Source organism: Henckelia pumila, chromosome 3 (genome assembly GCF_033568475.1).
Source record: "Henckelia pumila isolate YLH828 chromosome 3, ASM3356847v2, whole genome shotgun sequence".
Lineage (NCBI taxonomy): Eukaryota > Viridiplantae > Streptophyta > Magnoliopsida > Lamiales > Gesneriaceae > Henckelia > Henckelia pumila.
The window spans coordinates 48,663,147-48,685,973 of NC_133122.1; the positions used below are offsets into that span (position 1 = coordinate 48,663,147).

The following is a 22,827-nucleotide window of genomic DNA, read 5'->3' on the forward strand; positions in this document are numbered from 1 at the left end:
TGCTACATCGAAAGAAATTGATGAAACTCAAATTTTTTGTTGTTTAGTGAGAATTTTGCACGAACATCTTATATAAAAACAAAAAAAAAATTGTTTATTCGATGATTATATCTATTACTAACATATTTGGTTCTTTCGTGTGTAAAGATATTTTTATTTTTTAGTTATTTTTACAGTTGATTTATTTTTGTGCAAGTAAGGAATAAACATACATTTTGTTCACCAATCACTAGTCGACAATTTTGGTTAAAGATAAAAATAAATCTTTGTTTGGAAGTACTAGTAAAAGCTTAATTTTTATCATTGCAAGAAATATATACTATGCTAGTTTTTATATAGGTCACATTTTGAAGTAAAATAAAATAAGTATTATGACTCAATTCATTATAATATGGTATACGTGTATTATATCATCTTTTTCATATGGGCCCAAAATAAGTACTCAACTAACTCCTTAATAAATTTGGAGGCCCAAATAACACAAATAATGGAAAGCCACCTACTCTAAAGTCTAAAAAATAATTCTTCATACGTGGAGGATATATCAATAATTAATATAGTACGGCAAACACATGCAATGGTCATAAGATATAAATTAAAAATATAACCCAACGAATATATTTATTGTTGAAAGTTTTTTTTTAAAAAAAAGGTTTGTGGGAAAACAATTCATTTTTCCTATTATTAATCAATTCAATATTTTTAAAAAATAAATTATGTGAAAATGGTGGTATATTTTCATATGTAGTGATCCACCGACCATTCTTAATTTGAAGGAGCATAAGATTATTGTACGTAATTATCATTTCATCCGACAAATAATTTAAGGTTCGTTTATTTTTTTATATATGGTCTGGAATATACACTACAATCTACAATACAGTTATATTTAACACCGTATTTTTTCACGATTTTGTATCATTACATTATGTTAAACTAGCCGTAACGCACATGTATTACGTGTGTAACGTTATATATATATATATATATATATATATATATATATATTATCTTCTGTGTGTATATAATATAGATTTATTTTTTTAAAGCATTTGATTTAATATGATTTTTTTTATTTTTGCAATTGATAATTTTGTGTGGGTTTTTTTTTAGGAAAAAAAATTTAAAGGTGGACATATCAAGAAACTACTAAGATGTTCGTATTTTATATATAGTATAGATATTTTTTTTGAGTTGAGAGAAGAGATTGTCACAATTGAATTTCGAACTCAAAATTTTTTCTCATACTAGAAAGTTTTATAAAATTTGCTCGGAAAAAACAAACGATGCTGAACATAAGGTTAGTATACAAGGTTTTTCAGGGTTTGTGGAGTAGCTAATAGGTGATTGTTATAGCAATGATCGGTAGTTGTATTTCGAATATCAACAATTTCTTGAATGAATGAGTCTATTGGGTAATACTTGATCAATGCGTTTGATCTCAGTGGCAACGACTGGTTTCTCCAATAATAAAAATGAAAGATTAATTCAAAAAAAAAAAAAAAAAAAAACAGTGTAAGTATAACTTTTGAATGTAAATGAAAGGTCCCACGAAAGTAGGAACATCAGAAAACCAAACCTGTGAACTGTGATCTCCGCAGCACCCATTTAATGCACACACCAAACTCAAGCAAGAAATATCTGTAAAGCTGCGTGATGATTCCGAAAGCCACACCTTTTCTTCTTCGCTCCCAATCGTTTGTTTCCATGTTATATCGACACTTTGATCCATGCACGATGATGCACCCTGCATCAACCTCGTACTTGGAATCATCTTCTCTCAAATATTGGGTGGCACTTGTTATCTTCATCGCCCCTTGTCTCCCTTTTTGTCGACCGGATCCCAGGATTTCAGAAGCCGGCTTGTTCTGTGGTGGCTTGCGCGTGCCGCCGAACAGTAGCTACATCCCTCTGTTCGTCAAAGAAATGGAAGTTCTTTCCCAGCTGGTCACAGCCCATGATTGGGCTCACTACGTCGTGAATTCTACCAATATTTCTATTTTCAGCCTCGCCCAATGCTACGGCGATTTGAGCCACGAGGATTGCCTCCAGTGCTACGCCGCCAGCCGCACGCGCCTCCCCCGCTGCCTGACGGCGGTGGCGGGGAGAATATTCCTCGACGGATGCTTTTTACGCTACGATGATTATATGTTTTACAACGAAAGTGTGGACCCGGTTGTGGATAGGTTGAATTGTAACAGTACGATCGAAGGGGCGGACGGTGGAGGGGTGGTCGATTTGGATTTTGGGGAGAGAGTAGGGGAATTAGTTGATATAGTGGCGCGGAGTGCGGCGGCGGGCGAGGGGCACGCGGCGGCGGAGGTTAGGGGCGTGTTTGGATTGGCGGAGTGTTGGAAGACGGTGAGCGTGGAGGGGTGTAAGGCGTGTTTGGGTAAGGCCAGTAGAGAGGTGAAAGCGTGTTTTCCGAGCAAGGAAGGGAGAGCTTTGAATGCTGGTTGTTATTTGAGGTATTCTACTCACAAGTTTTTCTCGAATCCGGACGTCGAAAAGAGGCGTGGCTCTGGTGAGTTTGGTTCGAGTTTTCGGGTTTTGAAGAAGTATTAATTAACTGGTGTGTGTTATTGGTTGGTTCTGTGTTTTCTTCTTGTTCTTTCTTGGCTTTGATCATAATCATGCTTTAGTTTTTGATTCGGTGTTGTTGGACATTGGTTGTTAGTGTTCTTTAAAATGTAAATACTTAAAAGCCAATTGTTTCTTGTTTTTTTCCATCTATGTATAGGTGTGTCTCGAGTTGGAAAAACGGTGGCGATTGCTTCGTCTGCAATAGCTTTCTGTATGCTCTCTCTCTTTGCTTGTTTTGCTGCTTATACAAGATGGAATAAGAGAAAACAAGGTAATTGTGCCTTCTCAAGAAACTAAGAACTGTCTAAATTGTATTATGTTTCTGCAAGAGTTTTTTAAACCGCATCACACTGTCCAATGCAGAGCGGAATAATCTTGGTCAAATTTCATATTCTTACAACAAATCCAACTTGCAATTCAAATATGAAGTTCTAGAGAAGGCAACAAATTACTTTGATCCTTCAAGAAAATTAGGCCAAGGAGGAGCTGGTTCTGTATATAGAGGAACACTACCAAATGGGAAAACCGTGGCTGTCAAAAGGTTGTTATTCAGCACCCGACAATGGGTAGACGAGTTCTTCAACGAGGTGAATTTGATATATGGGATAGAGCACAAGAACCTTGTGAAGCTCTTGGGATGTAGCATCGAAGGCCCTGAAAGCCTTCTCGTTTACGAATTCGTGCCCAGGAAAAGCCTTGATCAATACCTCTTCGGTATGGATCTTTTCAAGTATACATAACGTTTTGGTTTGTTTTGATACAAATTTTTATCAATATTTTGTTTTCCTCGTTCAGCTAGAAACAGGATTAAAGTTCTGAATTGGAAAGAGCGTCACAATATAATTGTTGGAGTGGCAGAAGGGATAGCTTTTCTCCATGGAGGCTGCGAGTATAGAATCATTCATAGGGATATTAAGAGTAGTAATGTTCTTCTGGATGAGAATTTAGATCCCAAAATAGCAGATTTTGGTTTGGTTCGATGTTTCGCTGCTGATCAAACTCATCTCAGCACAGGAATTGCAGGCACATTGTAAGGAAAAACCATTCATTTAAACTTAGCTTGCCTTGCAGGGGCGTGTCCAAAGCGATCAATCCATCTCAACCCCAAAGATATAAGTTTTACCCCCCAAAATCATAAGCCATCCCCCCACTTAATATAATTCTGAATTCTCCCTTGCTAATATCATCATACTAAAACAATGCAAGGGTTTTTTCACGATGCAGAGGATACATGGCTCCCGAGTACCTGGTGAAGGGACAACTTACTGAGAAGGTCGACGTTTATAGCTTTGGCGTGCTGGTTCTTGAAATTGTGTGTGGTAGGAAAAACAATTCAGTCATGGAGGAATTTGGTTCTCTTATACAGACGGTAATCTTCTATACTTTTCATGTCTATTTAATTTTCTTCCCGTCAAATACGCTGTGTAGTGTAAAAATTAATGCTTGCTAATTCCACACGTATCACTTGATCTTGTTTCTCTTGCATTAGGTTTGGAAGCTCTACAAGACACATAGATTGACGGATTCAGTCGATCCTTGTTTGGAAGGCGATTTTCCAGCATTGGGGGCATCAAAAGTTCTAAAAACTGGGCTTCTATGCGCACAGGCATCTGCAACTCTAAGACCATCTATGCTCGAAGTTGTTAGAATGCTTACTGATGAAAACTATGAAATTCCTGAACCAAATCAACCTCCTTTTTTAAGCACAAGCAAACTTTCACCTGCCTCTGCAACATCATCCTGCAGTTTTGCATCGAACACGGTTAGAAAATTTGAAGAACTCGACCCCTCCACGGATTCTTTTGGTATGCTAAGTTCTACGGATAACTCGGGAGCGAAGAACTGACTCAAAAACCGGTACTCAAATTTTGTGCTTTGAATACAGAGGAGAACTCTTAGGTCTTAGCTATTGCAATCCAAGAAAGTCCATCATATTCTTGAGTGAAACAAAATGAGGTAAAACAACTGCTTGGATTCGGTTAAGGGTTACGACTGAGTAGCTTCTGTACAGTCCGAAGTAGTGGAAATCGATCTGAAGAGTTCTCCAAGCCTTTAGGAAAGGGATATTTGTGCAGAATACATGACTTCCAACTTATGTGTTGAGGTTGAATCATGGTGATATTCCGTACGTGTTTGCTGGTTTTTTTTTTTTTGGCCTTCTGCAGCACCTGATCGATGCAACATACACCCATCATCAAATCAAAATATGAGACATAAAGAATATTTTGCATGGGGTTTGTTTTTTGTGATAGTTAGAAGGATTACACGTTAAATTTGATATTTTTGGAATTTGTAAATGTAGGCTCTTGTTTCCGACTCAAATTGATTTTATCATTTATATGCGGCCGGAACACCTGTGTGGCTGTGCGGTTTTCAGGACCATAATTTGCTTATTCTTTACTGATTTTGGTAAACTCCCAACCATCTTGTCTTGAATTAATTGTATATATGATGTCATATGTACGAAAGTGGTCAAAATTCAAAACCCTAATCTCTCGTGGGACACAAATTTATGGACGGTCATAAGCGAACACAATCTCTCTCCCATTGTTGGAACATGGGAGTCGAAATCAATGGGTTACTTGGGAGTTGGCTTTTACTATTAGGAGTTGACTTCAACTGTATCAGCAACATTTATTTTTCTACGTGGGTTCATGATATATGTATTTTTTTATTACAATGATGAATATGAATGATTGAATGTACGTATGGATAAATGTCTTAAAGATGAGTCTCTATAAGAACTTTTCTGTATCAACCACTAGCCGGATATTCTTCTAGACACAATGTTTGGTTGTTAGATACGATGTTTCTTGCTAAAATTATAAATGTATAGCCATATAGAATGCGACGTAATATATTTTGTTAGATATTGTCATGCACAGATGGAAACATTCATCGATTAGTTTTTATGTAATCATAAACATTGTGCATGGATTTTACTATTCCTCTTTCTATAATCGGGAAAATTAGCATTTTGGTCATGTATGTTGGCTTCTTTTTTGTTTTGATCTTGTATGTTGGTTTGTTTTGAAAAAGATTTTGTAACTCGATTTTATTTTTAGATTTAGTCCTATATGTTAGCTTATTTTGATTTTGGTCAAGTTGGTTTGTTTTTTGATTTTCGTCCTGTATGTTATCATGTTTTGGAATTTAAAAGTTGATCTCTAATTATTTTTGTAATAAATATTTTTTATTCTTTCATGTTTTATCTACTTATTGATTTGAGATAATTACAATTAACTAATAAAAAAATATTTTTTTACGCTTAAACTTTTTTTAATCTAAATAATTTAATAAAATCTAAAATATGTTAATTTAATGTATTAAATGTAACATACTTTTGTTCTTTTAAAAAGTAACAAACAAACATTCATTTATATCGTTCTCAATTGTAACTCCGATTTTTTTTATTTATTTGGCACTAAGTGTTCGCCCACTTAGCACCTATTAATGATCATATAAATAAGTTCCAACCTAAATTAACAAAATTAGCTAAAAAACTAAAAATATATTTAAAACATACTTTCGTTCTTTTAAAAAGTAACACTCTAATATATTTTTTTATCGTTCTCAACTATGATTGACTTTTTTTGTTCCTCTTTTCTCGAAAGCAGAGCTTTTTAGGTATTTTTCACTTTTATCACGCTTAAGCGTGCTTTTTAGAACACTGCAAATAAGCAAAATTTTGCTGCTCCCTCCAGTTTCGGCGACGGAGGAAAAATAAAAAAAAAAAAACAAACAAACCAAGTTATTGTACCTTTTAGAACATAATTATTATTATTTTAAAAAATAATTAGAAGGTCAACATCTAAATTTTAAACCTAATTTATTTAATTATAAAATCATAAAAAAATATTTATTATAAAAGCTTAAGCGGTGAAGTTGGAAAGTCAACTTCTAAATTCTAAATTTAATTTATTATTTTAAAATAAAAAACATAGGCGCTTATTCTAACTTAACTGAGCTTAATTTGATCAAAATCGTATCTTTTTCATGACCAAAATAAAAAAACAAGTCAACTAATAGGACCAAATCCAAAAAAAATCCAAATTTCTGTACTTTTTTTCAAAACATAACTTTGTATATGACCAAAATAAAAAAGTAAGTAACTTATAGGACCAAAATCAAAACAATCAACATGTATGACTAAATCCAAAATAAAAACAAAGTTACAGGATATTTTCCAAAACAAGCCAATATACAAGACCAAAATCAAAATAAAGCCAACATACAGAACTAAAATGCTCATTCCAAAACAAGCCAATATACAGGACCAAAACCAAAATAAAGCCAAAGAACTAAAATGCTCGTTTTTTCGTCTATAATCTATAGTTTGTACGGATTCGACGTGTGAAGCTCATGATATATTGATTTTTAAACAGTAGATTTTGTCCCCTTTCGTATAGCATCTGTTTCGATGAACACATTACACACACAAAGCATTCGCTGCGACCGAAGTTGTAGAGAGTCGAAAGACAAATTCCTTAGAAATCAAAAGAGAAACGAAAACACGCTTTCAAACCCGATAAACGATCCTTTGCCCACCTCTCCGGCCAATACAGATGAACAATTCTGCGTTTTCGCTGAAGTTGGAAGTTGCAGCTGCTTCACATTAGATTCACCACCATTCTTCTCCTCAAGGACTGTGGGAACTTGAGATGTCATTAGCTCCAAGCCATTAGGAGCATTTGTCAAAGAAAACCCATTCGTCAAGGAATTCGAGGTTTCGCAATGCAAACCCTGCTTCAGTTCTTGGACTCCTTCTCCATTAGTACTGATTCGCGCAATCCTGAAAGTTCCCTCATTAAGCACAGCATTTTGGTGCATGTCGCAATCCAGGTCGATTATTTCAGCACCGTTGTTATTAATACTGGCTAACGCTGGGAAATTCCTCGACTTTTTCCTTATGTGATCGAAAACCGTTTCTTGATTTAGGCTTCTTGGTTCCACATCCAGATATTTAGTGGCAACCATTCCTCCTTCACTCCAAATCTCAGCCGGAGCTTTGCCTTAAGGGTGAGCAAAAACAAACTTAGAAAAAGATAATAACTAGCAGAGTAAAAGGACCATTTGATGAAACTTTTCACATAATTAATAAACTCACCTTTGTCTATTACATCAAATCCATTTGAGCTATCGAAGATGGGTCTGTTTTGTTTAGGCGCTGTAAGTAGGGGAGATTGGATCACAACCCTGGCAGTTGGAAACTTCCCGTTCCACATGTCAACAAACTCAATGTCGTTGTCAAGTTCCATATGTTGCTCACGAGTGCGTTTTCTGATGAAAGCGAAGGTCTCTAAAGATGGAGAACAAGCATCATTTCGTACAGGTAGAGCTGGTAAATTTTTTGCCTTTTTACGAATGTGATCGAACACTGTTCTTTCATTGATAATTTTGCAGTCAGCATCTTCACTTTCAGTGACATTGTCTTTCGAATTAGGAAAACAAATGAGAGTGAGTAAGTGGAATGCAGGAGAACGGCATGGGACCCAAAAAAAGACAATACTTTACCACCTTCCATCTCTTCATCCAGAAGTTCGAAGCTGGGCCTGAAAATCAAAACTTATTAAGCTATATAATAACAAGGAACTATTTAACTCTGCTGGTAATCGGGATTTCTAGATAAACAACCGTTGCTTGAAGACTATTGCTTAAATATAATAAGAATAACATGTACAAAATTTTGTTAGTACTCACATGGAATTTGATTTCTTGGTTAATTTATTTGAATTGGAGTGTTCTACTTCCTGATCATTAGATGTGCAGTCATTGTCGTCTTTTAGGATAGTCAAGTCCTTGTGAATAATGGAGGATGGCTTCGTTGGATGATAATTATGGACATTCAAGTCTATCTCAGGAGTTATGATGGCTTTCTGATGGAGATCAATACCTACTGCATGGATATCAAATACATACAAATTCTTAGCAAGCGATGACAATTGAAAAATCAAGTAAAATAAGAAGGGGATTTACTGAATTCTTCAACTATCAGATCTGCCTTAATGATCAGTTTTCCTTGCCGAGGCTTCGTGTACAATACAACAGCACTGTATGGGCTGCAAGCAAATCACATGTCAGTTTCGAAAAACCATATGACATCAGCAGAGATCTCTTTGCAAGCAAATTGTTGCATGAATTTGACATCTCATGATTTTGTGATCATTATATTTAAACAAAGGTTCAAGTCTGTAGTTTCCATACCTGGAGAATTCTTCCAATCTACAAAGGCAAAAAGAGATTTTTCAGAACCATAAATATAAACCGAAGTTGAAGACATATTGTTGTGAGACTGGATACCTTATCTTTTCATGAAACAGGATGACGTTGTCTTCTTCTATACCGACCATCTGTAAGACAGAATTTCAATTGCTTAGAGTTGCGTCATGCATGAAGAATAAAACATGTTTTTTGAAAGCAAAGTCAGATTCGTGGCATACCATATCAGCATAGTGTCGTTTTATTGAATTTTGGGGCTGTGATAGCCTTGTTAATGTTATCAGTAACTTGGACTTGCCTTGCTTTTGGCCATCAGTTTCTTTGAATACCATCTCAACTTTCGGGGGTAGTGATAGCAAAGACTCCTTAATATGGTTCCCATATGGATATTTTCGACCTGTAATTAACTCTATCTTCCTCGGATCAGCCTCAGAAAGGGCTTCAAATGACTTGATTCCCATTGAAAGCAGTGCCTACGAGTATAATATTTCAGGTGTAAAGAGCACAAAAGCATTAATCATTGATGAAAACAAACGTCTCAATGTAGTGCTGAAATGTAAAACAGACCTTCGCAGTCACCATTCCGATTCCTGGTAATTGTTTCAACAAGTATTGACTGTCGTCCCATAACTTCTGATGTAAACATTTGGCTAGCAGTGTTGAATTTAAAGCTCCTCTATAGCTTTTCTTGTACAAAAAATACTCTTTCATGCACTTTGCAATACGGCACCCATTTGAGCACACGGAGTTCATGTCCTGCGACAAAAGTCGCACGAGAATCAAGTCAATGTTAAACACATTTAAGTATCAGATAACCGAAAGCATGACAAATCTCAAATTTGAGGCAGCAGAACCTGGCTCATGGATAAGTCATGCACTAAAGGATCTCCAGTCAGGCAGTCATTCACTAGAATAAATATCTTCTCCTCTCTGGTTTGTATACGTTTTTTTCTTTTTCCTTTATCGTCGAGGACATGAAAACGAAGCCGGCCATCTTTTTCATTGTTTATGTCATTAAGAAACTTCTTCTCATTCCGCCTCAATTGTATCCCTTCATTTTTAGATTATGCAGAATAGTTGTAAGCAATTCATAGCTGAAATGTACTTTCACAGCAACAGATGCATACATGCAATTTCTTCCGCTCGACATATAATCTGAAGGACATCCTCCATGCTGCAGTTTGCAGGTGATTGAATAATGTGTTTCATTGTGTCAAACTTCAGATAATATTTCGTCATCAACCTTCCAGGTTCTGAGCACAAGAATGAAGGAAAAAGTTAAAGCCCAGTATAGCATAATATAAGATGGACGTGACATCAAATATGAGAATATACCAAGTGGCCTTAGAAGGAAACCATCCTCGTCAGTCCAGACCATTTGATATCGCGATAATTCGTTAACCTTCTGGACGCAAATCTCTGGCAGAGAATACAGGATTCAATCAAATTCATGGATCGTGAAAATCAGTAAGTGATAGTCATTAATCAAATTACCTTGCAAATGTTTCTCTATCCGGTCACCAGACAGCCCTTTTTGTATCGAGTAATTCTCCGGATTCTGTTGTATGAAAAGTTTCAAAAATGCAATCTAATGAAGGAATATCCAAATAGTGTCCTCCCTAAAAGCTAAGTGGACTTGCCTTTTTCATTCTCACGTACAAAAATGAGCATTTCATCCATTCAATCGCCATTGTTATATCTGAGACAGTTGCCTGAACTATCTCTGCAGTTAGATGCTCTGTTATGCATGGAAGCAATCTGTAAAACAAAGTATACCAAAAATCAAGTCAGTGATAGACAAAGTGCTAGTTCGCAATGTTAACGTCGAGACTGACATTAGATAGTGAGGGGGTGAAGACTTACCGTGATTCTACCATCTCACATCCATTTAGTAGATTCTCGTACAAATGGACCTGCGAGACGATATTAAGCAGGTCACTAACACATTTTTTTACTCCTTTCTCTGGAGGGAAAGGAAAGAGTGCAAATTACGGTTTCCTTTCTGGTCATAATTATGACCATTCCTGTGTCATCAAATGGAGGACGGCCAGCTCTTCCACACATCTGCATAAATTAGAGGTGGCCATCATTTCAGGTTATAGACACACCCAGTATTTGTCCAGATGCACCCAAAAATTAGAATACTTAGTTTACCCAAACCGAAGACCCAATCCAAGTTTGGAGTTATCTAACGACATACCTATCTGCAACCATTTTTTTAAAAAATTTGCTAAAACGTAATTAGTAGAATAATAACACACCTGCAATACCATGGACCGGTCATATTCCATGTATGTACCTTTCTCCTTGTTGCTAATGCAAAGTCAACGTATAGTGTACAATGGAGCATGACCAAATAATCACAAGTCAACGTCAAGTGTTATTTTGTAAAAAAGAGCATGATCTCATTGGACCACTAATAGTACATTGGCATCGAGTTTCCCTTGGTAACAAATGACAAGAATTAAAAAGTTACCAGGAAATGATTGATGGACATACAAGTATTGTGTTGATTTGATGATGACAGTATGTGCTGGCAGATTAATTCCATGAGCCAGAGTATTTGTCGTGCATAAAATTTGTAGATCGCCATTCAGAAAAAGACCTTCGACAAGACTGCGATCTTTCAAAGCAAGTCCACCATTATGATAACCAACTGTACAACAAACGACTACTTGGTGTTAAGCTGGCATTCTTATCCTATATCACTCAAAAACCAATATAGATTATGTATGTATGTCTGTAATCATCCCTCCCGTTTCAACCTTCTGGCCAACTGAACCCCAAACACCAATCCCTGAAGCCCCAAAACATGAGCAAGAGAAGCACATACCACCGTAAAGCATGTAAGATTGCATTTGTTTGTCACTACATGATAATGAAGCCTCCCTCAATCTTTCCTGTTCTTCTCGGCCTTTGATGAAAGGACTTGAATTACCAAAAGACATTGCTATGTGAGAGAGTCGTTGTGCTGCCTCTTGTGCTCCTTTCCTTGTCGAGCAGAAAATCAAAGCAGATTTTCCACCAGAGTATTGCTTGAGAAGATCTGCAGCAAAATATCTCTATTCATTGACACCAATCCTTGAGAAGTTCACCGAAACCAACTAGAGAATAAATTGACGAAATTATCTGGACATAAGATTATTCGGCTCACCAAAAATGTAGTTCTGGAGACTCTGAATTATCAAAAGAAACAGTTTATCAATGGGATGTATAGAATCATTAGATCAGAAGTTTAATCATCCAGATATTCAATTAAAGTTCAAATGACAAACCTTCTCAAATAAGAAATCATTTTTTGCTCTTGAGTACCCTGCAAAAAAATCATGTCAAATGTTACCTAAATAATATAGAGAGTATAATATGCATATTATCTATGTTCATACTTCATAACAATAAGATCAAAACTATGAAGTTATAGATCTGGTGTTTCTACACTGCTCAAATTTTTATGTTCTAAGAGATATATTATGGCACTAGCATGAGGCAAAAAGTGTGCATACCAAAAACTTTTGTAGACAACTTTACTGGTCTCATTTCTTCTCCAAACCTGCAAATTGACAGTCAGCGTAAAGTTTAACAAGTAAAGCCAAGAAGACAACTGCTAGTTCGTGATTGCGGGTACCTTTTGATTCCTTGAGGTGGAGTCATAAGCCACTCCCCTGTGAAGATCAAAATAAAGTAATCACACAATAACCAAATCTACCACAGAAACTTAAGCATGTATGCAAACTGTTTTGATCCAACCACAGGCTGAAAGATACCAAGATCATTGATATTAGGGATTGTAGCAGAAACAGCAAGAAATCGGACATGGGATAAAGAACTTGATCTCATCTCAGGATTGCAAGCAAGAATTTTAATTCTGCTGACAATTGCTTCTAACGCTGCTCCTCGAGGATCATTCAGCAAATGAACTTCATCAATGAGAACTAGAGCTATATCGCTGAAAAAACTCAATCCTCCATCTTTTATGCGATAACGAGTTGCAGCATCAAATTTCTAAGATAAGGAAGCTCAGATCTTAGCAATAATCAAATCATCGTATACTGAAAGACAGTTCACAGAAGTAGATAAGTATCATGGGCATCTAACCTCAGGTGTAGTAAGAATAATATCGGCCTCCTGTATGTTGCTGATGCTGTAGAACTCGTTATCACCTGTCAATTCGAGACATTTTATTCCCAGAGGTCCAAGCTTCTGTGTCCAATCCCGAAGCTTCTCTTGTACCAAAGCTTTTGAAGGTGCGATGTAGATCTTTACAACACAAGGTATAATTATGCCAGTGAGTAACACAAAGTTATAATTATGCCAGTGAGTAATTCAAAATTGTGAACTTATGAACACAACTAATTCAAACAAATCTCCTCTTCTATGTCTAAATGATTTTGGAAGCAAACTACAGCCAAAAGTTAGTACAAAGATCCAACAAACAAGCGACAAAAGAACTGTATAGGGTCTTATTAAATGCCAAGTGAGATAGGCCTTCATGTTCACTCTCACATCTCTTATCAAAATAGAAGTAAATACAAAATTTATTATGATAACTACCTTAATAGTGGAAATATCTCGTAATTCTTTAAGATGTAATAAATGCATGAATCTTTATGGAGCGATATTATCCAGAGACATACTGTTTTCAATGTCCCTTTAAGATGGATGAAATTCCCATCGGTACAGATGAATTTTGAGAGAAGTCTCATAATGCATAGCTCAAAAAGTACAGTTTTTCCGCTTCCGGTCGGTGCAGAAATAACCATGTTTACATCGGACTGGAAGCATGTAGAGAAACATTCACTCTGCAATGAGTTGAAATACCTGCACGCACATCATATTAAATATAATGCTGTCAATTACAAGAGCAAAACCAGAAAAAGCTTATTGATGTCATCTTTTCCTTGGAAAAGCTACTGACATTCATTACTCCCAGGATCCTCTCCAGATGTCACTCATTGTTTTGAAATAGAAAAACTACTGAAATTTATCGCGAGTCACGAAACTTGTAGGCATAGAATCCCCAGTGCATGGAGGTTTTTAAAATAGCTTTTGTGTGTCAACCATCACAATCATATTACAATCGTACTCTCATATCATATTAATTATTACCATAGATATTCCTGATTCATGTTTTTATGGCTAGGCAGAGACTTTCAGGGTCAAGCATAAACATGTACCGGATAGAGAACAGAGTCTAATTTAGGTTCTTGAGTTCTAGGAAGAAAGTTTTTGAGATTAACGTGATAATTGAGTACCTGAAGTGAAAGGCTGAGCGAAGAGGTACAGGTAAATCAATCACTGCCTTCAATGCGTACGAATCCATGGAAGAATGAATGTTTTATCAACTGGAATTAAACAAGTGCTCTCAAAATACAAACTATAGTAATAAAATAGGATTAAAACAGCACAAGAACTGTATACACGTAAATTTCCCATAAGATCCCAATAATTCTGCTCACGCCTTCTCATAAATATATCAAATCGTGCAATTCTTACAAATTTTCTAAATCACGGTATCATTAAAATAACTTCGAACGGAAATCAAGTGAAAAGCCAAATTATAAGCAGAAAACAAGGATAATAGAGGAAGATTGTAAACAGATAATTCAAGTCATTTACTATAAATAAATTGCACATAATATTTTACATTCAATGAACAAAAACAGCATAATCGTTACTCGAATGCCCCTCATCACCAACTTACAAATGTAAATACCTAACTTGACACAATTTCCAATTCAACATACCGCAAAATTTAAATTATACGGAAAACAAAAATGCAGATTCAGATTCAGCATTCCTCACAAAGTTACGAACGTAAGTGGCTTACGTTACTTCAATATGCAACTCCGATACAAAAGCTCCGCAAAAACTCAATTTACATGAGAATGAGACCTGCAGATTCGAATACAGTAATGCAGGGGTGTAGATCAAAAGACGCGCCAAAGTGTTCGAAAAAGAAACGCGAGAGAAATGAATTTATAGTGCATCGTGGGCCAAAACCGGCGCGGCGGGAAATTAACCCAAGATGCGTGGCGAATAACAAACAAGTGAGGCCCAAACTTAAGGCTCATTGGACTGAATAGTGATTTATTAATTTACCAGCCTAAGGCCTCATATATAGGCAAATGGAATTTTTAAAAGTTAAAAAAAAAAAAAAAAAAAAAAAGGAAAGCAGTATTTTGATAAATTCATTTAATTTTAAACCATAAAAATAAATTAATGTCTTGACCGCAATTGGATGAAAAGTAATTTAAAACGTTAATTTTAATTGTTCATCCATTGCACACTCAATAGTAGAAAAAGTGACTGGGGCATGTTAGGTACAAAGGATTAGATCGGATTATTGTTTGTTACACTTGTTAAACTAGTGTTTGGTGTGATTTTAAATAAATTGGCTCAATTATTTATAGGATGGATAAACCTCTATTAAGTCATACAAAACAATACATTCTCTCATCTAGTATCATCTATCATTTTCCTAATCATTTTCTTATTTCCAACCTTATCCTTTGTCCTACAACCAAAAAATACCCAATAACGTATTTTCTCTCACCTGGTTAGGATTGTAATTTTTTTATGAACTGATGATGGTTTATCAAACCAGGACCCGGGTTGTCAGGGTAGTGAAGTGGGCCTGACGTGATGACCGGGCTAGTAGGTGTAAAATGTGGTTTGTTCCTCCTGGATCGGGATGATCTGCTTACAAGGGAAAAGAATGAAAGCACGTTAGTGGGGCGCCGGAAGGTTTTTCGGCGGGGCCACTCCGATGCTTAAGTCAAACTTAGAAATATAGTGGGCTTTTAAGAAAAATGAGTATAGTGCTTTGGAATTTTAGATAAACATACCTCTACAAATGCTTGTGGCCATGTATTTATAAGCCTTGGAGTGAGAGAGTCACTCCGCATTTCCAGGATAGTGGCCACGATCTGGATCGTGGGTGCAGGAGTTACCCACGTTTACCTGTGATGCACGATGGAGCCGGAAGGCTCGGGATTATGGCAGTCGTGGGGATCATGCCCTTGAGACATGGGCTTTGTCTAAGTCATACAGATCTGGTATCCCGGGATCCTGAAGCTCCTAGCCTGCTTTAATACAGCCCTGACACCCCTGGCCTTTCCTGGCCCTGCCACCCCTGACTTACCAGGGTATCACTACTCCTCCCAAAAATAGTCGGGCTAGAGTCTTACTCGCTGTCCTGACTAACAGCCCTGCTACCCTTGCTTTAATACAGCCCTGACACCCCTGGCCTTTCTTGGCCCTGCCACACCTGACTTACCAGGGTATCACTACTCCCCCCAAAAAATAGTCGGGCTAAAACCATGTTCGCTGCCCTGACTAGCATCCCTGATGCTTCTGCTTTTCCTTAGCCCTGATACCCTTGACTTCCCGGGGTATCACCATTCGTGGGGCTTTAAACAAATTTTGAAATTTTGTTAAATGCTATAGGGCTGACGTCAGCCCTAGAATTTGAAGTGACGGGCAGGTGTCAGTGGACGTTACTTGTCCTTTCAACTACCCGCATGATCATTACGCTGCCCGGTTCAACTTCCCAAGCTCATCCTTACCCTCCGATCATCTTTAAATCTACGGCCTGGATGTAAGTTCTTCACTTATAAATACTAAACCCCTTCCTTCATTTTTTACTTTTTTGTTCACGCATTTCTTCCCTGCTTCTAAGTTTTTCCGGGTCCGGCGATTCTGTATTTGAAGCTTATTTCTTACAGCCCTTGTTCGTGCTCCGTCCTTCTTCTGTAAGTTTTTACTCTACCTTATACTCAGTGTCCTCTTCTTTTACCTTGTCGTCTTCCCAAAAAAATGTCAGAATCTACCTCTTCTACATCTGGTGCCAATGCTCGTGGCTCTGCTAGTGTAGAGTCCGCGGCCCTACGCCATGATTCTCCCACCCCCCCCTGTCACTTCCGGTGTCCAACCGAGATTAGCCCCTTCCTCCTCTCGTCCAAAGAAGGCCCAAACTGGGACTTCTAGGGATAAAGGCAAAGCTAAAGCTTCTGCTTCTAACCCTCTTCTTCCTTTACCCAAACCAAACCCTGAAGGTCTCTGGTTCTCCCAATTTACCAGTACCCTACGCCCAGAATCCATAGAGGAGCTTCGAGTTATGGGTAACATCCCTCCTGCATATTCTATTCTCATTCCCGGGCCCCTGGGCCGGGCTGACCAGCCGCCCGAGGGGTTTTATACCTTCTTCAGGGAACAGCTCAAGAACGGGCTTCGTTTCCCTGTTCATCCTTTCTACTATAAAATTGCTGCTTTTTACAAGGTTCCTCTGAACCAATTTCATCCAAATGCTTTTCGCATGATGGCTGCCACTTACGTCCTTTTCAAAGCAAACAATTTGGCCATCACCCCTCTCGTCTTTCACTATTATTATGTCTGCCGTTTCACTGAAATGGCCTTCTCTTTGAATGCCCGGCAAAATGCCCGCTTTCTAGATGACACCTCTTCCTCTTGGAAGGGATGGAAAGAAAGGTTCTTTTATGTTCAGCGTCCTGGCGCCCGAACCAGACATACCCAATTCTTGACAATCCTTCCTCTTCAGCCCGAACTCCCTAAGAATTATAAACTGGGAGAACCCTATCTCCGATCTCAAAAGCTAGTGGAAAACCAGAAGTTTCCTTCAGCCCCTCTCCTGGAGGAGAAAAGTTTGAATGATTATGGGTTGGGTCCCCGGGTAGGTGATCCGGTAGACCGGATTATTGATGAGTATGATGACTCGGCCCCGGTCTCTGGTATGCTTTACCGTTATCATGTACCTGCTTCTCTTACATGCTGTTTCTAATATTCCAACTTTCTCCCTTGATGTTTTGTACAGCCGAACCAGCCCCTAAGAAGAAAAAAATCCCGACTAATGAAGCAGGCTTTCGCTCAAAAACGGGCAGCCAAAAAGGCAGCTGCCCAAGAGAAAGAAGGGGCCCCGGCTGCGGATGCGGCTAGGAAAGCCAGAGTCCTTCAATTGGCGGAGGAACGCAGGGCCTAGCATGTTGGAAAACTGTGTTCAGATCAATTAAGAATTGATACTTGGTGCAGCGAAAGTTTAAAAATTTTATTTTTATTATATGGAACGATTCCATATATGGGTATCAAAACTTTTACGATTAAATTTGTTCAAGTAAAAATAAAATCACAATTAAATTTTTACCTCATCAAGCAAAGGCTTGATCGTGGACTCCAACAGAATTTAATCTGCTCTTCTTGTAAATCCCGGGAACTGATGACAGTCACGATCTAACTCCGGAATTAGGTCCACGAATGAAAAACAGAAACCCTCTGATTGACTGCACTAGAAATCAATCAGAAGTTTTAAGTAGAGAATAAACAGATATGATCTGTTAATTCGAATTGTAATTTTTCACAAAAATCACAAGTCGAATTTTCTCCAAAAGGGACAGAGGAATTTTCGAAAAACTTCTTGAATAATATAGACTGATTTTCGAAAATTGCTAGACTGAAAGCTTGTGTAATTTTCGAACACAGTACATATATTTATAGATAATTTCTAGACTAGATTAAGTTATAATTGCATTAGGACTCTAACTCTTTAGGGCCCACAATCCATAACTTAGTCCAACAAGCCAAGCCCGTTGTTCTAGAAATTAATATAAAATTCATCGTGACTCCGATTGATAAACTGATTTCACCAATGTGCACAGAAACCATTTCTGCATCTTTTAAAGTCAAGATAATTTTTCTGAATCCGAATTCAGTGATTTCCAAAATGCCCATCCCTATATCATTTTAGGAAATCTCACTCCCTTTTAATTAAGAAGTCCAACTTCTCTTCCATTAAATTTAACTCTTTAAATTTAACTATCTCTACGGGATTTTAGTAATCCATTACTTGTGTAACTCTCAATGGTTCAGGAATACAGCTAGCCGTGGGCTCACAACTCCTTGTGACTTGGAACAACAATTTCCGACTTACCCATCGAATCATGGTAAGAGCGCCTAGCAACATCGCCCCATGATTTCCTAGGTATTACTGATAGTGCCTGCAAGAACCAGTAGATTTTGGTTAGCGTACAGTACGGTCCCTTCAACCAAATATCCCGATCGAATCAACAATCATTGGTGCATCGAGAGTCATTCGAGATTCGATAACTATGCATAACATCTTGGAGATCTATTAGTGACATCGCATGTGTTACTAGGAACACCAAGTAACCTAAAACACATCATGTACTCTGGCCAGAGATTCGTCACACTAATATCTCCTCAGATCGCATAGGATATCCACGCTCGCGAGTATGTGGTGAATCCTTGACAACAAAGCATCGACTCCTATATGTGTCGTAACTGTACCCAATCCCGACACCTGATGACCCCAATAGAGTCGGTAAATGAGTCAAAGTACAGTACTAGCATATAGAGTCTCAATGATGTTTCAAGTAATAAGGACTAATGGTGTACAATCAAAACCGCGGACTTTATCCACTCGATAAGTGATAACCACTTGGAAAGTCCGAATAGGGTAGTTCGATCATTCATCATATGAATATCCATTTGCATGCTTTGAACATCTCTATGTTCCATACCAATGAAACGTGGTATTCGGCATCGCAAATGCTAGTTTCAATCTCGAGCGATCCTTATCCTTATTTGCGGACGGCTCAATTGACTAAGAACTGTTTAGAATATACAGTGACTATAAGATGTGTTTCATGATAGCCATCCCCATATGCTACCACATCTTACATACACTATAGTATATTCAAGGTCTTTATCAAAACAACAATAGTATATTATAATATAACATTATGAAGAAAGATAAAGTCAATGTCATTATAAAAGTGTAAATTATATTAAACAAAAGATTGTTTATACATAGAGTCACAAAAGCCCTTAGCCACAAGTTGGCTAACCGGGCACCCACTCTTTCACAGCAAGCTCAGGGTCAGGAGATTGCTACTGCTGTTACCATCCCCGTAGCCTCCGCTCCTTCACCCTCTGTTGATCCTTTCTGGTCCCACCTGTGGATACCGGGGTGGCGAATGATCAGGCCCTTTTACTGCGGGTCCTTCCTCTCCGTTGACGTGGAAGAGGAAGGCTATAGAGGAGCCAGAAATGGTCATTCTCAGTGATTCGGAAGAGGTGGCTCCCCTTTCCCCCTCCTTCCAGCCCTTGGCCTCATTTTACCAGGCCGTGCCGGGCTCAAGCCCTCCAGGTGCCAAGGAAAGTATATTCCAGGCCGGCGCCTCTGATCGAGGAGTGAGGTTACTAAAAGACCTCCTGACTCCTGCGGAGCAAAACCATCTCTACCACCGGGGCCCCAATGCTAAATATTTTGAAGGCACCAACCGTATTCTATCCGTAAGTTTTCTATTTCTAAGTTTAATGGTATTCCGCTTTTCCTTTCTGACACCTATGCTTTCAGGGACTGCATATGCAGGTGGACAGCTACGAAGATGCAACCCGATTTGGTCGGATCGAAACAGATCGGGCACATGTGGAGGCTGAGAGGTCCCGTGCTGCTGCGGAGGAAAATAAAAGACTGGAGCAAGAGCTGTTGATGATGAGGCAGACTCATGATCAAGTGGTGTCCAGCCTCCAGTCTGCTCTAGGGACGGCTGAACAAGCTCTTCACTCTGTTCAAGTGAATCTTGAATGTGCTGAGACCGATCTGGGGCAAACCCGAGATGCTCTGATCGTGGCGGAGAGCCAAGCTACAGAAGCTCAAACTGAGGCGGCTCTTGCGAAGGACAAGGCTGAGAAGGTTGTGTCCGCGCTGGAAAGCCGCCTGAAATCAGAAGAAGAGCTGAAGGCCTCTTTCCTTTCATCTGCCGAATTCCAAGAAGCGGTAGTGGACAAGTCATACTCCTTTTTCCAGATCGGCTTTTACAAGTGCTGAGATCAATTTGAAGAGGTCGGCCTGTGGTCTTCTGATAAAAGGGATTTCCCGGATTTGGACAAGGCCATTGACTCTCTTCCTAGTGCCCAAGGAGCTGAAGATGCAGAGACGGCCCCGGCTAAAGGAGCTCTGACAACGGAAGACGGGAGCCCTTCTGATAACCCTGCAGTTTGAAATATTTTTTGTAATTGGGCCGTAAGAGCCCCACCTCTTGTAATCCTTTATTATTAATGTTATTCACAACTTCTTCATTGTGTGATGTATTGAATATTTGAATCCTTCCCCACCATAACAGAACAAAGCTTGTCTGTCTTTGGGTTCCACTGGGTGCCCGGACTTGGAACCTCCCAGGCTTATATATGCCTTGGGCTAAAAATGGGTGTCGGGGCCTGGAACCTCCCGGGCTTATATAATGTCAAGGGCTTATATATGCATTGGGCTTAAGATGGGTGCCGGGGCCTGGAACCTCCCGGGCTTATATAATGCCAAGGGCTTATATATGTCTTGGGCTTAAGATAGGTGCCGGGGCCTGGAACCTCTCGGGCTTATATAATGCCAAGGGCTTATATATGTCTTGGGCTTAAGATGGGTGTCGGGGTCTGGAACCTCCCGAGCTTGTATAATGCCAAGGGCTTATATATGCCTTGGGCTTAAGATGGGTGCCGGGGCCTGGAACCTCCCGGGCTTATATAATGCCAAGGGCTTATATATGCCTTGGGCTTAAGATGGGTGCCGGGGCCTGGAACCTCCCGGGCTTATATAATGCCAAGGGCTTATATATGACTTGGGCTTAAGATGGGTGCCGGGGCCTGGAACCTCCCGGGCTTATATAATAAAAAACCTTCTTTAATGAATAAACTCCTTCATTAATAAACATCGAATACAAAATACTACATAAAATATTTCTTCAAATGTAAAGCATTCCATGGTCGTTTGAGGGGGCGTCCCTGACTATCCTGTAGGTATCAAGTATTAGCACCGACCTTTCTGATAAGCTTGTATGGCCCCTCCCATCGGGCATCTAGCTTCCCCACTTCCCCCGCTGGATTAACTCTCTTCAATACCAACTCTCCTTCCTGTAATTCCCGAGGTTTGACTTTTCGATTATAGGCTCTCATCACCCGAGCTCTATAGGCCTCCATTCTGCGAGCTGCATTCTCCCTTCGCTCTTCAATGAGATCCAATTCTTATGCCTGGGCTCCTTCTTCCGTATCCTCATACGCCCTAATCCGAGCTGAAGGTTGTCCAATCTTTACTGGCAGAATAGCCTCCGAACCATATACCAGGCTAAAAGGTGATTCCTGTGTAGCCGTATGAGGAGTGGTTCGATAGGCCCACAACACACTTGGGATCTCCTCAACCCAGTCTTTCCCCATTCCATGCAACCGAGCATGTAAAGATCGAACAATAGTACGGTTGGTCACTTCTGTTTGACCATTACTTTGAGGATAGGCGACCGAGGTGAAGGCCTACTTAATGTTCATCTCGGCACACCAATCTGCCAATTTCTGCCCCTGAAACTGCCTACCATTATCCGAAACCAACTTCCTTGGGAGCCCAAACCGGCACACTATGTTCTTCCACAAAAACTTCATCACTCCGGCTTCTGTTATTTTTGCCAAAGGCTCTGCCTCCACCCACTTAGAAAAATAATCAACGGCTACCAGCAAGAACTTCTTCTGTGCCCGGGCTTGTGGAAAAGGTCCTACTATGTCCAGACCCCATTGGTCAAAGGGGCACGATGCCCATACGGGATTCAAGCTACTTACCGAGCTATGTTGAATATTGTCGAATCTCTGACATCCTTCACAAGACCGGGCAATTTTAGATGCATCAGCCTGCAAAGTGGGCCACCAGTATCCGGACAACAATACCCTTCGGACCAGACTCATAGACCCTCCATGGTTTCCACAACATCCCTCGTGCACTTCCCGCAAGACATATTCTGTTTTCCCTTCCCCCAAACATTTGAGCAAAGGGCCCTGATAGGAACGCCTATAAAGCCTTCCTCCTAAAATAGCAAATCTGGCTACCTGTCTTCGTATGACCCGGGCTTGTCCTCTGTCTTCCGAGAGATCCCCATGGGTAAGGTACTTGACCATCGGGGCCATCCACGTATCTTCTCGGAGGACCGGCTCTCGGGCTTCTATGGCAGCCACCAT

The 22,827-nt window shown here is 39.1% G+C and overlaps 2 protein-coding genes across 3 annotated transcripts; one reads left to right on the forward strand and one right to left on the reverse strand.

The window, feature by feature from the left end:
- The first annotated feature begins 1,656 nt into the window (after window positions 1-1,656).
- On the forward strand, window positions 1,657-5,118 carry LOC140886231 (cysteine-rich receptor-like protein kinase 42). Its single transcript, XM_073292736.1, has 6 exons — window positions 1,657-2,524; window positions 2,741-2,854; window positions 2,947-3,297; window positions 3,379-3,613; window positions 3,808-3,952; window positions 4,073-5,118. Exons 1-6 carry the CDS (start codon window positions 1,657-1,659, stop codon window positions 4,427-4,429), a joined length of 2,070 nt encoding a protein of 689 aa, XP_073148837.1. The 3' UTR covers window positions 4,430-5,118.
- A 1,655-nt stretch (window positions 5,119-6,773) lies between these two features.
- LOC140887375 (DExH-box ATP-dependent RNA helicase DExH17) lies at window positions 6,774-14,725 on the reverse strand. 2 transcript variants are annotated; one of them, XM_073294595.1, is made up of 28 exons: window positions 14,630-14,725; window positions 14,055-14,144; window positions 13,437-13,620; window positions 12,898-13,059; window positions 12,567-12,804; window positions 12,428-12,464; window positions 12,306-12,352; window positions 12,078-12,115; window positions 11,957-11,978; window positions 11,636-11,848; window positions 11,302-11,458; window positions 11,064-11,115; window positions 10,795-10,866; window positions 10,666-10,715; window positions 10,443-10,560; window positions 10,297-10,360; window positions 10,138-10,221; window positions 9,930-10,055; window positions 9,657-9,853; window positions 9,370-9,558; window positions 9,024-9,275; window positions 8,884-8,933; window positions 8,788-8,805; window positions 8,560-8,642; window positions 8,284-8,479; window positions 8,101-8,135; window positions 7,691-8,014; window positions 6,774-7,595 (listed from the first exon to the last, which is right to left on the reverse strand). In XM_073294595.1, exons 2-28 carry the CDS (start codon window positions 14,120-14,122, stop codon window positions 7,078-7,080), a joined length of 3,594 nt encoding a protein of 1,197 aa, XP_073150696.1. In that variant the 5' UTR covers window positions 14,123-14,144; window positions 14,630-14,725; the 3' UTR covers window positions 6,774-7,077. The 2 variants fall into 2 exon arrangements, with proteins under 2 accessions (XP_073150696.1, XP_073150697.1); XM_073294596.1 differs by lacking the exons at window positions 12,898-13,059; window positions 13,437-13,620; window positions 14,055-14,144; window positions 14,630-14,725 and having other exon boundaries at window positions 12,616-12,648.
- Window positions 14,726-22,827: the final 8,102 nt, after the last annotated feature.

Coding starts and splice junctions, on each gene's coding strand:
- LOC140886231 (XM_073292736.1), top strand. CDS start 1,657: ATGATTCCGAAAGCCACACCTTTTCTTCTTCGCTCCCAATCGTTTGTT. Junction 2,525..2,740: donor CGAAAAGAGGCGTGGCTCTG/GTGAGTTTGGTT, acceptor ATCTATGTATAG/GTGTGTCTCGAGTTGGAAAA. Junction 3,953..4,072: donor TTGGTTCTCTTATACAGACG/GTAATCTTCTAT, acceptor CTCTTGCATTAG/GTTTGGAAGCTCTACAAGAC.
- LOC140887375 (XM_073294595.1), bottom strand. CDS start 14,122: ATGGATTCGTACGCATTGAAGGCAGTGATTGATTTACCTGTACCTCTT. Junction 11,979..12,077: donor ATGATTTCTTATTTGAGAAG/GTTTGTCATTTG, acceptor TTGATAATTCAG/AGTCTCCAGAACTACATTTT. Junction 10,561..10,665: donor TGTGAGATGGTAGAATCACG/GTAAGTCTTCAC, acceptor TTTGTTTTACAG/ATTGCTTCCATGCATAACAG.